The sequence below is a fragment of the Myodes glareolus genome, chromosome 17, assembly GCF_982192425.1.
Source record: "Myodes glareolus chromosome 17, mMyoGla1.1, whole genome shotgun sequence".
Taxonomy (NCBI): domain Eukaryota; kingdom Metazoa; phylum Chordata; class Mammalia; order Rodentia; family Cricetidae; genus Myodes; species Myodes glareolus.
The window spans coordinates 7099471-7113721 of record NC_142042.1 but is presented as its reverse complement, the minus strand read 5'-3'; the positions used below and the strand labels follow the sequence as shown (position 1 = coordinate 7113721).

The following is a 14251-nucleotide window of genomic DNA, read 5'->3' as shown; positions in this document are numbered from 1 at the left end:
TACCTTCATCTGGTATTCCACGTTAGGTACCAAATTGTTGGAGGAGAGAGCCACTTGTTGGTTCCTGCTGCCCAGTTTCCAGTCTCCCAGCTAGCTTAGTCCCAAAATAATCACACAGAAACTGTATTAATTAAATCATTGTTTGACCCTTTAACTCTAGCTTTTTCTTGCTAACTCTTACATCTTAATTTAACCCATCTCCATTAATCTGTGCAACACCATGAGGTCATGACCTACCAACCAAGTTTCAGCACATCTATCTCTGGTGGCAGCTCCATAGCATCCCTCTGACTCCACCCTTCTTTCTACCAGCATTCAACCTAGCTTTCCCTGCCTACCTAAGTTCTGCCTTACTATAGGTCCAAAGCAATTTCTTTATTCATTAATGGTAATCACAGCACACAGAGGTAACTCCCACATCACAGCTATGACTCTTTGGGATTCAGTTGATTAAGAGCAAGCATGGCAACATTACAGGAAGAATCTTTATTTCATGAAATTAAAACGTTAATGCAATTAATGGAGTTGTTCACAAATATTGTCTCTTTTTAATTAGAGGCATAAATTGGCTAATTAGAGGCACTCATGTTTTCAAGCAGAGATAATAAGACCCTCTCCATCCTTATTTTCTCATTCTCTTTCCAGCATCTTACTCTTTGTGTCTTCTCATCCATTTGGAGTAGAAATCTAAGTAAATACCAAGGTAGAGAAAGTGTTACAGAAGAGTCATTGTTAGTATCCTCAATGCTGACCAGACCTTGTGCTGAGCTCTATGACTACAGAGGTCAATCTAGAGCCTATTTCTCAGAGAACTTGCACTCTATTTGGAACAGCGGATATCTATATAATTTTGTAATTGCTGTGTGATCAGTTAGGATACATAGAATTGCATAATGTGATAGGGAAGGGAATACAAAGCATCGGAATTTCAAGTTATGGTGGGTACAGGCATAAGGAAGAGGATCTGTTGTCAGGCATCTCCCTCCTCTCCACTTCTCAGCCTTCATCTTCATTTTCTCAGCCTTGACCGGCGCTTCAAGGAGTCGTTAGCTGATGCTGTCAAAAGAACAGAGCAGTACCATTAACAAAGGCAGAGTCTCAAAGAGGCTATCAACAGATTGACTCTTCTTAAGGCAATTCAGGTTTGGGCTAAAAAGGGTAGCTAGTGTCACAGAGGAGCATGCCATTCCTCACACTCCTGCAAAAACAAGACAAGCACAAGCAGGAAGAAGCACATGTTGCAGCCCACATCAGGAACAGGTAAATGGGTCCCAGCCACCCCAGTGAAGTACAGCTGATGGTTCTACAAAAGACACAAGTGCTTTAGAGAGGACCAGTTTACCAGTTTCCTTAAGAAACAAGTCTTCTAAGGAGTCATTTGCAGTCCGCAACATCTGATTGAGTGCAGCAAAGATCAGAACATCCTTCAGAGGGTCCAATGATCGTTCCAAAGCATAATTACTAACCATCAAGATGTTAGCTATAGGAATATTTAGCATGTCTTGGACATTCTTTACCTGTGAAAAATATATTTCAAATGCATTTTAAGTAAAAAACATATTTGTGAAACACATATATGTCTATACACAAAACATATTTGTATATATATGAAGAATACCAAGCTAGAAATTTGACTTAATATTAATACAATTAAGGACAGGAACTTAAAAGCTAATGGCTTGGTAAATCCTCTTCAGAATGCAATTATATTTATGCAAATTATTGATAGTTATGGATGTAAAATTAAATATAAACTACAACAAACTGAGCAATCAATCCAGTTATTTGTATAAATGAGGACTGAACTCGATGGCTCCCACGCTCTTGGCGATTCTCTCTCCTTGTGCTATATCTACAGCCCCTTTTTACTTTGCATTTTGAAACATGGTCTTGAATTCATTCGGTAGCACAAACAGGACTTGAACTTGGAACCTTCTGCTGTCAGCTTCCTGAGTGCCTAACATTATAGGCCTGAAGAAATGTACCCACCTTAGCTTAATTCTCAATTTATTTGTGACTAAACACACACACACACACAAGCACATGCACACATTCGCCTGCTCACACACACTCATGTCAACACATATGCGCACGTGCGCACACAGTGGTAATGGGAGAGCGAGACAAAGAAAGGGAAACTGAGTGAGCACGGCTGTGCTTCTCTCTCTAGATCACCTGATTATGAACATCACTCTTTACCTGGCTTCGAGAAGTCATACTTTCTGTCATGTTTAAAAAATTGTCATCAAGAACTTCATCACAGTTATTCACATTAGTAAGCAAGGCTACTTCTCTTACACCTGTATCAAACAGACATCATTATAAGAGGACTATGTCAAGACACTTTTTAAATGTGCATATGAACATTGCTTTCTGCAGATTGGAGCATTGGGCATGAAACATTCACAGTAAATCTGAGTCTGATCTTCTTTCAAAGGTCATTTCTTTTCCAAAGGAAAGCTTACTTTGAGATACACCTAACCTCACAGTAAGTTTGAAAACTTAGTAGGCTTCAATGTGGGAAACATGGCTACTGCACCACTGAACTACAGAGAAACACCAAAAAAGAGACTAGTGAAGATGGGTGTATACCAACAGGCTACCCTGACCTCAGAGTTCAGCTGAGATCTTGTTACATTGTCCAGCAAGCATGCACAACTGTTATCTTCAAAATTAACACTATTCCCTCTTCCTCCCCACTCTCTCTTTGAGATTATAACTTGATTACATGTTTTCTCCCTGGAAACCCTTTCATGCACCCCTCCCTGTTCTCCTTCAAATTCATAGCCTCATTTTTTTTCTGTTATTGAATGCATTTATGTACATGCATATATTCCTAAATATCACCTCTTCAGTCCATATGAAGCTACCTGTGTGTATCTTGTTGGTTCTAACCCTTTGGAAATGGAAAACCAATGGGTATATTCTTCCCTGAGGAGGGCTTTTCAGTTTCATTAAACATCACTTCATGACATGGTGGTGTAATGCCATATGTCCTTAGAAACTAACTTCAAATTCTAATACTTCTCTAATTCAGTCGTATCCTAAACCCACCACTGTTTTAGAGATGTTTCCATATACAGTTACCTTAAATGTATATAATGTGCATTAGATGTGCAGAAGAATAAATAGGCAGTCTACAGTAAAAGACCTAATTGTCATGCCATAAGAGTCCCTGGAGGAAAGAGAGAGGGTAGCACCAAACTTAATGATAATAAAAAACCAAACAAAAGTGTAGACACTAACATGGAGAAACCATTTGGAAACCATATGTCTGACAGTGACTCGGTTCTCAGATTTAGGGATGTGATTGTTTGAATAAAAATGGTCCCTATGGGTTCATAGATTTGAATGCTTGGTCACTAGGGAATGGCGCTGTTTGGAAGGATTAGGAGGTGTGGCCTTGTTGAAGGAAATATGTCTGTGGAGATAAGCTTTGAGGTTTCAAGAGTCCAAGTCAGGCCCAGAGTCTCTTTCTTCCTGCTGCCTGAGGATCCAGATGTAGAAATCTCAGCTACTTCTCCAGCACCCTGTTTACCTGTCTGCTGCCATGTTCCTTGCCTTGATGACATTAGACTGAACCTCTGAAACTGTAAGCCACCCCAATTAAATGTTTTTCTCTATAAAAATTGCCATGCTCCTGATATCTTTTCACAGCAATAGAACACTGACTAAGATAAGGGATCTCCTAAAATTCAACATGAAAGAAAACACACATATAAAATCAATCAAAAATGAGTAAAAGACATGAAATAAAATATTTCACTGGAGATATATAGAAGACTAGTGATTGTGTAACAAGGCATTTGATTTTATGGATCACTAGGTAAAGCAAGTTAAGGCCATGATGACATGTTTCTACATATCTATTACAGAAGCTACTTTTTAATAGTGACAACCATGATACTAAATATTAGAAAGAATGCAGAAAACTTGGATTGGCCATAGAGTGCCAATTGGAATGTAGCACAGTATCAATTCTCTGAATATGAGTTTTGTGATTTTTTAAAAATTAACATATACTTCTTTTATGATATAGCAGTGTTATCCCTGGGAGACTAACCCCACACACGCAAAACGGAAGCACTAATATTCAGAAGCATTTTATTTATCAAATCTAAAAGTAAGCAATGGTTAAACACATTCTGGGACAACTATACTAGAGAATATTACTCAACAGTCATAAAACCAACAATCAACGTAAAATGTATGACATGGATTTGAAAGGATGTTAGGCCAAGTTAATACAGTCATTCTCAAAAGATAGCATAATGGATGATTCTATTTGCATAATATTCTCAAATGAAGACTCATAACCACAAAGAAGTAGTCACAAATAGTTGAGGATATCTTTGTTTTCTTTGTAGTGATGAGATAGTTCTGTATCCTGGGTTGTAGACAGAATTTCATGAATTTCCATGTATGATAAAATAGTGCAACAGTGTCCGCACCCTGGTTTTGATCCTGCTAGCTAATTCCTGTGAGAAGGTGACTCTCTTTAAAAATGGCAAGAGGATTGTACAACAGGAAACTAGAGGCTGCCTAGCCCTTCTGCTCTGAAGGCTAACATGGAAGATGTCTCTAAGGTGGTCCCTTCTGCACTGACCACCAACTTGGAGCTCAGGACATTTACCAAAGTGGCTCTCTTCACTACTCCTTTTGTGACTTCCTGTGAAATTGTAATTATTTCGAGGTTTTACAAAGAGACTTACCACAGTGTACTGCATCTCTGTGAATTTTTTTGAGCTTTGCCACCATTTGATCAGACAGCATGTTAACTGAGTTGATGTTCAAGACATAAGCCACACAGTGAATCCTGTCCTTTAGTGGTGGAGAGGTGCAGTAAGTGGAGAGCCTCACCTCTTTTGGCTTACACGGGTTGAACTGCACAGAAACACAAGTGGACATTCACTTTTCAGAGACTTTGCTTGGTTCCCACAGCAGAAATCACAGCCACTCACCCTTCTTTCCCCAGTGTCTTCCTCCGTGTCTTATTTATATCTTCCTGCTTCTCACTACAGCTTTCTTAAAGACAAATAGCTTTATTGTTTTGATAAAAATGATGAACCACTGAAACTATTAGAGGAAAATGCAAAGAATACTTTTAAAATCTGACTTAAATCTCCAATCTCCCAAAGCAAATAGCATTACAATTTGCTACGTGTCATTTAAGATTCCTCCTTGAGAATTTTGTATGCTTAAAAGGACTAATGGATGGGAAGAGGCAGACAGAGAAAAGAGAATGAAGTGACATTTAAACTCAAAGACTATGATTTCTTAATTTTTTTCAAGGCAAAATAAGATGAAATACCAGCTTCCAAGTCAGCTTCTCCTCACCCCAAAAAGACAATGATCTTTCTGCTACTGAAAGAAGAGATGGTTGCAAAACATAGCAAACATTTGTAAGTGTGTACATGTGTGCATGTGTGTGAGCATGCATGCACGGGAGCACGCACATGTGTTTAATGTTGAACTGAGTTGACTGGTTTCCTGCTATGAAATAATAGAGTCTTAGTGATACGATTTTCTCTCTTACTGCTCTCTTCCTTCCTGTAATGTTGTAATTCTTTTCCCAACTAGACTGTAAGACTCTTGAAAATATTGCCTGCCCTCTTAATTAACTGTGAATTTTTTCAGTTATTCTCTTTGTGTCTAGAACAGATTATATTTTAATAAATAATTTCAAATGAACAAATGAACACAGCCAATCTTTTCAATCAAGTTCAACTGAAAGAAAAGAAAAGTGTTTAGAAACTGAAAGCCATTCGTTATATTCCATACCTAAAAGAACTGTGCTAAGTGCTCTTTGAGCACTTAGCGTAGCTCACACACCTAATATTCTCAGGCGTTCTAGAAGACAGCATTAATTCTTACATTTCATATATTTAAAAAAGAAGGTTGTGTGTGGAGGGCCGGACCACATTCTCCATTGCTTCTAGGAACAAAGGTAGAGATTGACCTCTGTGACCCCAAGGTGTGGCGGCACACGCCTTTAATCTCAGCGCACGTGCTTTGTAACTCTCTACCGCTGCGTCCCTGCCTACTCCCGAGGTTTCACCTGGGACTGGGAGCAGTCAGCCAATCCGGGAATGACACGTCCAGGGCAGGGTCTGTTTCCTTTATAAGGGATGGGTTCCATCTTATCTGGGTCCCCACGGCCGTGTTGGCTTATGCTCTGCTCCCAAGAGACATAAAGCTATTCTGCAGAAGGATCCTAGTGTTCCGTGTGGTTCTTGCTGGCGAGACGGTAGCGCGGGACAGTTGTGTAACTTCCTTCACAGGTACACATCTCTGGTTCCTGGCATGTAATAGCCTTGCCTCGCTCTTGCGGAACACATCAACAGACAATAGTCAATTATTCTTATATCTAATATGCATAATTAAACTTGTACAAAATTAAACTACTGCTGGTTTAAGAAATGGCGTCTTCACTCACAGTTTACATTACCGAAAGAATCTTACAAACAGAACAGTCTTTGAACATCTCCTGGAGTTCAGATAAGTCAAGTTCCTGCCATTTAGTTTTATTTCTCAAAGGCACAGACTAAAAGGACCATCTCTTTACCTTTCTCTCATAATATTATTCATTCAAAGTAGAGTAGCACTTTGCTGAGATCATATCAGGGCAGTTCAAATGATCTTGTAGCGTAAAGACGCAATGAAGTCCTGGGGTGAAAGAAATCTTACCTGATACCTGTCTGGTACATAGCCGCTTAAGATATGAGGTATATCATCTATACACAATCCTGCTCCTTTTCTCTCATCCAGCCCCATTGAATCACACAACAAAAATGGGAGCATTTTCCCACCTTCTCCATCTTTAACAGTATATACTCTATACTGTAAAAGAAAATATTGAGTTAAAGTATATTTGCTAGCATCCAAGACAAAAGAAAAAAGAGAGATTAGCTAATATTTTAATACAGTGGCCTGGAATTGGCAAGATCCTCCTACCTTGGTCCCCCAAGGGCTGGGATTACAAGCATACACCACCACATCAAGACTGAAAAAAACTAATTCCTTCAGTATTCAAAGCTGCTGCGTTGTCATAGCTCTTCCATATGTGGTACAGATGATCTGATGCTACACTCTACTAGAAAGTACAGAACCTATCTGTGATATCACAGCAGTTTGCTCACTGAAGTATTTCAACTAATGCTTAATAGATTAAATTCTTATTGTAGCTTCTTGTCTTGACTTCTCAGACTAGGCTGATAGGTTGAAATAAATTTACATAAGAAACAAGATGCAATTCATGAAAAGTCTTAGAAACATGTTGAGCTATTGAATGTAGAACCAATGATACACTGATTTGTAGTCTTAAAATAAATTTGCAACAAGGATAAAAAGGTATTTTTTATATAACTAATTCTTGGATCTGTAAAAATGAAATGCTTCTCTGAATGATATTATTGAATAGAGAAAATTCTGAAGCAATGTTTGCTTCTATTTTACTTACATATTTAGTATGTAATTGCATATTAGGAAAAAGGCTATGGATGAGAGAAAATTACAAAGACGTGAACACTTGTATTCATGTAACCTGTAAAGTTCCAATCTTTTCGCAGATCTTCAGGTAACTTACCTGTTTGGTAACGCTGTCTTCGTCAGACCCCACAATGGCCTGGCGAGTTAAGTGACCCTGGAAAGCAGACTTCACTGAATTGAAAAAGCTCGACTTTCCAGAACCTACTGGGCCCACCAAGAGGATACGAACTTCTGGAACCAAGTCTTCATGGGGCCTGTAGGCTCTGAGAGCAGAGAGGAGCTTTTTCCGGTACCTGTTTAGAACACAGGGATTAAATATAACAGCAGATATTCCTCAAAGCAGTGTAACTACCCTAGACCCTGTTTCTTCCATTATAGGGACAGGTTTGCCTACATGTTTATTTCAATAGTAACTTTATAATATATTAAGTGCAGCACCCCAAACATAAACAACCTGGGTTAAATATTTTGCACTTAGATAAACCGCATTTATGTATCAGAGTAAAATCTTTTTTTTTTTTTTGGTTTTTGGTTTTTCAAGATAGTGTTTCACTGTGCAGCCCTGACTGTGCTAGGAATCACTCTGTAGGCCAGGCTGACCTCGCACTCACAAAGATTCGCCTGTCTCTGCTTCCGAAGTGATGGGATTAAAGGCGTGCACCACTGCTGCCCAGCATGAGATCTTAAGCTGTAACAAGTCATTATTAACCTTGGAACATAAATATTTGGGAGATGCTAACACTGAAAGTAAGTGATTATTTGTAATAAAATATATTAAGGGAAAATAAAAATATATTCATATCTGTAAGTTGGGAAAGGGAGATTTTGTTCTGATAGTAACTGGAATATTGTCTGTTAATAGCAATTTTTATCATTCCAGGTTATATGATTTTTTTTATCTTTTTTACTAGTTCATTGTCACTCTTACCACAATTAATCTAAATGAAATGAATAACAGATAGGTCAAGAACCTAACTTACTGTTTGACAGTTACCATCTTCTTTATGAACTCTGGATCCCTCTTAATGCCTAGAGGAAATAAGCACAGGATATAGTAAGATCCCTGACTTTTTGGTTCTCTGAAGCCAAGACTGTCTCCTACACAAGGCTGGTCCATTTGTATAACCCTGACCTTCTCAATTAAGAGTTCAAGGTGGCAACATCCTGAGAGAAAGAGTAGAACAAATGACTCTCTTTTCAATTGTAAAGTCAAAGTTTCTCTCTGCTGCTACCCTCCTTTCTTCTCTCCCACCCCTCCTCTCCTCTCTCCAGTCCCTACCTTTATCTGCATCTCTGTCTCTTATAGGAGAAAGAGACATTTGTATTTTAATAAATAAAGCTTGCCTTAAGTTCAGAGAGTAAGACAGCTGTACTGGTCAGCTTTACAGACCAGGCAGTGGTAGCACACACCTTTAATCCCAGTACCACGTTAGTTTGCCATAGAAATCAGGCAGTAATGGTGCATACCCCTAACCCCAGAACTAGAGAGAATTATAAAACAGAGGATACAGCTCTCAGATGCAGTCTCATTCTGAGATTCCTGGAGGCAGGCTCAACATTTTGAACTGACATAGAGGTAAGAGCCAGTGACTGGCTGTTTTGCTTTTCTGACCTCCACACTGAACCACAATTTCTGACTCTGGGCTTTAATTAATCGTGCTACAGATAGTTTATCTTGTCCTCATTTTATTGACCATGAACTGTATAGTTTATTTTGTCCTCATTTTATTGACCATGACCTGGGGAACACAGATGTATGTTACTCCAAATTCCATGTTCCAACTTTGAAGCAGTTTTACAACACTTTCATAGTTTTGCAGAACAAAGATAGTCATAAATCAAGACAAGTTTCAAATGTATTGGTGGGTCCGTCAGAGAGGAAGATACGAGGCCACCTCTATACATATCCATCTTAAATTTCTTTGCTTGCAGCAGTCTATAGTCCTTAGTCCTGCATAATAAACTAATGTTTATTCATCTTTTTTGTCCCTGCACACCAATGATAATGTATTAACTGCAAAGACTGGAACCAAATAGTAGAGGCAGCTTATCCTTTTGTACATACCATCAACTCGAAATATTTCACATTCCAAATACGGAGAGACACCTTTAAGATCAAGTTGTAGCTCTTTTATTACTTCAGCACTCAGATGAAGTTCATAATTTCTTGGATCCACAATGAGAGAAAAACCACCGGGTGAGAAAAATTTCAACTGTGTGACACTGACTTCTACTTGTGTATTCAAAACTAAAGCTGACATCCCAGTGCTGCTACCCTGTCTAAATGAAAACCAAACACAAGTGCTTGACTTTTCAGAACGTAAAAGGGGAAACTGTTCTAGCATGAAAACACCCACAATATTTTGCTTCAAGTGAATGACTGTCATTGTGGATCCCTGATTAGAGCATCTCTTAGTTATATCAAGAGTTATAAACTGATGAACACTAGACTTATAAAGAAGAGTTAAAGATGCTTTCCCAAGTAGTTGTTCCAGAAGCTTTTCCTGTATCCATGTCAGTCTGGTTGTCACTTCCATGTTCCTGCAGCTGATACAAAAATAATAAACGTTGAGTGACTAACACAACATAGCAGTTAGGTTACAAGTTTCTGTTTAGTTCCACTGACTTCTACTGTCCTCTAACCGAATTAAAACACATTAGGATTTTGAGCTAAAAATATACAGCATAGAGGTGGAGGAACAGCAATTATATATGAAAATAGACACTTTAGAAATGATAAATAGTATTAAAATTTAACACTGGACTGGGACACTCCTTTAAGTCCAGCACTCAGGAGACAAAGGCAAATACATCTCTGGGAGTATAAGGCCAACCTTGTCTACATACATAGTGAGTTCCAGTCTAACCAGCATTACATGGGAGACTTTGTCTCCAAATACAAAAATAAATGAAAGTCTAAGACTGGTAGACAGAGTAAATTCCAGACTAGAGAAAAATATAAACCAAAAAAACATAGAAATCAATAGCTATTTTACCTTAACCAAACAAATAGTAAATGATCTAAGTTTTGTGGTTCACATAGGCTCTACCTTGACTACCTGTCTCCCACCATTACCACAGCAGTTAAAGACAATGTGTGCTGTGGTTTAAGTGTGATTCACCCAAAGATTTATGCATTGGGAGTTTTGTCCTCAATGTGATATTGACTGACAGGACAACAAAGAGACAGGACCTAGTGATAAACAGATAGGTCAATCTAGAAACATGCACCCCTAAGAAACTAAGGTATTACTCATAGAACCCTGGTCATTTTCCATGAGGGAATTGCTATAAAACCCTAAGACTGTCTATGATTCTGATATCTTATGTGATATTATATATATATATATATATACTAATTCTTATCTAAATAAATGAATATGACTGCATGTCAACAAAACACCCTTTACCTCATGTGGACTACAACTTGTCAACCCATGAACTAAAGGAGGAAAATAAAAATATGTTCAAAACACAGTCCACAAGGAAATAACAGAAATAGGTAAGGTGTCAACATATACGTAAATTTCTCAGTGACAGCTAATCCCACAGCCATTACACTAGTTACTAGAATGAAAAAAAAAAAGGTATAAAAATCATTAGACAATCAACTAGTCTAATTAATAGGAGTCTGGTAAATAATTACAATATTGGCTAAGATTCAGAATAGTTAGCACAGAAGAGCAAACTTGATGTTTAGAATTACACTTCCCTGAGTACAAGTTGTACAAGTCAAACTTCAAAGAGGTACCTTGGAGGATGAGAAACGGTCAGTGAGAAAAGTGTCTGCCTTGTAAGTACAAGGGCCAGAGTTCAAATCTGCAAAACTCATGTAAAGCCGGGCACAATAGTGCTCATATGTAAGACCAGCATTCCTATGGCTAAAAGGAATCCAAAAGTAGGTCAATCCCCTGAAGTCTATGAGCGAGGTAGAAGTGTGCAAGCCAGGTAGAAGCATGTAGACCAGGTAGGAGCATGTGGACCAGGTAGGAGCATGAGGACCATGAGAAGCATGTGGACCAGGTAGGAGCATGTAGATCAGGTAGGAGCATGTGGACCATGAGAAGCATGTAGATCAGGTAGGAGCATGTGGACCATGAGAAGCATGTGGACCAGGTAGGAGCATGTGGACCATGAGAAGCATGTGGACCAGGTAGGAGCATGTGGACCATGAGAAGCATGTAGATCAGGTAGGAGCATGTGGACCATGAGAAGCATGTGGACCAGGTAGGAGCATGTGGACCAGGTAGCTCGCTATATGCAGCAGTGCACAGGAAACCTTTCTTCAAACAAAATGGAAGAGAAGTACAGGCACAACATGTTTTTCTCTGAATTCCACAAATGCTGTGGTATATGTGCACCTATAAACACACACACACACACACACACACACACACACACACACACGGCAGCCACCTGAAATGCTGAAAATTTAAGTACAGCTCCAGCTAGACTAACAGAACTAAAACAGAATTCTTATTTTGAAGTAAATGACAAAAGGAGCTCTAAGCAAGCTTCGTCCATGGGTTGGAATTCTGAAAAGATCTGAAAGAGAAATTACAGACTGGAGGTACGCAGAATTTCTTTTCTCTTCCAATAGATGCAGTCTTGCTCCACTCAGATAAGCAGTATTTCTGGTGTGGATCATTGCATGGCAAATTAATTACTGGATATCTGAAATAAAACACTAAAGATACAAGCTATAAAGAAAAGATAAAACTGACTTTGAAAACAAATGATTGCCTATAACAAGACACACGAAAAAAAAAAAAAAAAACTTGTGAATTAGAATGCAGGTTCTATAAAGCTATCCTACAGAGGAATAAGGAAACAATGAATCACACAGAAAAAAAATAGCCCAAGAATGTGAAGAGCAAAATCAAAAATGTTATGACCCAAAAGAGTAATGAACACAGAAAAAGAGATAAATATTGTACAATGTGACAACTCCATGCTGAATACATTTCACATCAGAATAAATATCCAGCAGTGCCGACAGCTGGTGTGAGGGGCTGGAGAGATGGGTCAATGATTAAAAGACCTTGCTGCTTCTCTGGAGGACCAGGGCTGAGTTTTCAGCATGCCCAGAACCTCCTGACACTCCCATTTCAAGGGGTCTGAGGCTCTCTTCTGGCTGCTACGGGCACTGCATGTGTGGATACACACATGAACACTCAGGCATACACACACACCCACAAGGAAAATAAATATTTTAAATAAAGTTGTTGACACTGTCTTGATGGCCACATAGAGTTCAGCAGAAAGTACATGCAGACCTGCGCTGTTTATGAAGATGTGTCAACAGCAGTTGAGGTAAAGGGGTGAACGCTATATTTATAAATATGGATAAAGGTCAAATAATTTCCTTTTACTTTAAAAAACAAACTAAGCACGAGAAATTAGGTCTGGGGTCACCGATCTAAAATGTTAGCACGAAGCTATACCAAAGACTGCACTCAAACATTATACACACAGAAGATGCACAGAAGCATGTATGGCAATGACCTACACAGATGTCCAGGTTATGTTTCCCTCTGGGGAAGAAGTAAAGGAGGGGGCAAAGGAGAGAGACACAGGTTGCTTCTACTTTTCATGCAATATTTTTCTCTCAAAGCAAATCTGATTAAGTAAAGCAAATCATCTTTGACATATGATAGAAATATTAGGAGATGGTTCTAGAGTTCGCTCTCTCTGAACTTGGTTAGCAATGTGTGAAATTTTCATTAAAGTATACCCAGAAATAAATGAGAAGAATGTGGTCGCCCTGCCGGTTTCACCCTGGAAATCAAAGAGAACTGAGCAGGTGGGCAGGAGGCGCTTACCTACTGCTGAGACCCAAAGCAGACTGAAACAGAGGGCAAGTTAAGTAGAGACCCTTTTTTTTCTGAGTTGTGCAGCAGTCGGAAAACAGAAACTTCTTTGGCTAGTGTAGGTTTCAGAGGCACAGGAAAAGAAACGAAACTGAAACTCAAAGCAGGAAAAGGCTTGGTTGACTGCATGCCAATTTCCCTTAGCTTTTGTTTTCCCCAACAGGAGAAAAGAATATAAGGAAAAGAAAGTCAAGCAGAATAAAAATAAAATTATCCTAAGCCTGACTATATGCAGACATGCTTGAAATAGAGATGACTCAAGAAAACTTACAGTAATAAATAAATAAAAATTCCTTCCTGTAAGATTGCCCATGTTCTTAGCACTATATTGCCAATGTTTTCTCAATTTTTCCTAGAGCAGCCCCATACCTGCTAGTAGCTCTGCTGGATGGGATAACTGGTGCAATTCAAAACCGAGACTCTCTTCATTGGAACAAACACACAGTGGTTCCACATTTCCTGACTTTAGGCTGCACCTCTGAGCTTATTTTCCTGTTTACACTCATTTGCACAGCAGCGCTAACCCTGGGAAAGAGAAACTGAACCAGATAAAAGTGTGGCGTTAAGAAAGATGAGGTGTGTTCAGGGAGACAGTCAGCTAGGCAGGCAGCTACACATGTGACTGCTGCTAAGAACTACAAAAGGAAGAAGAATAAGAGACAGCAGCCTCATCCAATACGGGCTGTTTGTGAAGGGTCTTCCTGCAAACCAGATTTTAAACCAAAGCATGAGGTGAAGGAGACACAGAATGAAATGAGAGACAAACCATCATTTGGGCCTCCCAAGCCAATGTTTAAGTCCCTTTAGAATAGAATGTGGTGAGAAGGATGTGCCCATATAGAACAGTAGCTGTCCTTACCCCACGTGACCCAGTTTCATAAAGCAACAATGCT

The 14251-nt window shown here is 39.0% G+C and overlaps 1 protein-coding gene across 4 annotated transcripts; it reads right to left on the bottom strand.

Annotated features, from left to right (window-relative positions):
• Positions 1-471: 471 nt before the first annotated feature.
• Positions 472-13879, bottom strand: Ifi44l (interferon induced protein 44 like). Of its 4 annotated transcripts, none has more exons than XM_087897464.1 (9): positions 13728-13879; positions 9554-10035; positions 8469-8517; positions 7586-7781; positions 6688-6840; positions 4713-4884; positions 2200-2300; positions 1343-1517; positions 472-1056 (listed from the first exon to the last, which is right to left on the bottom strand). In XM_087897464.1, the coding sequence occupies exons 2-9, from the start codon at positions 10023-10025 to the stop codon at positions 1010-1012; spliced, it is 1365 nt and encodes a 454-aa protein (XP_087753590.1). In that variant the 5' UTR covers positions 10026-10035; positions 13728-13879; the 3' UTR covers positions 472-1009. The 4 variants fall into 4 exon arrangements, with proteins under 4 accessions (XP_087753590.1, XP_048309550.3, XP_087753591.1 ...); XM_048453593.3 differs by lacking the exon at positions 13728-13879 and adding an exon at positions 13311-13464; XM_087897465.1 differs by lacking the exon at positions 13728-13879 and adding an exon at positions 13311-13464 and having other exon boundaries at positions 472-1050.
• Positions 13880-14251: the final 372 nt, after the last annotated feature.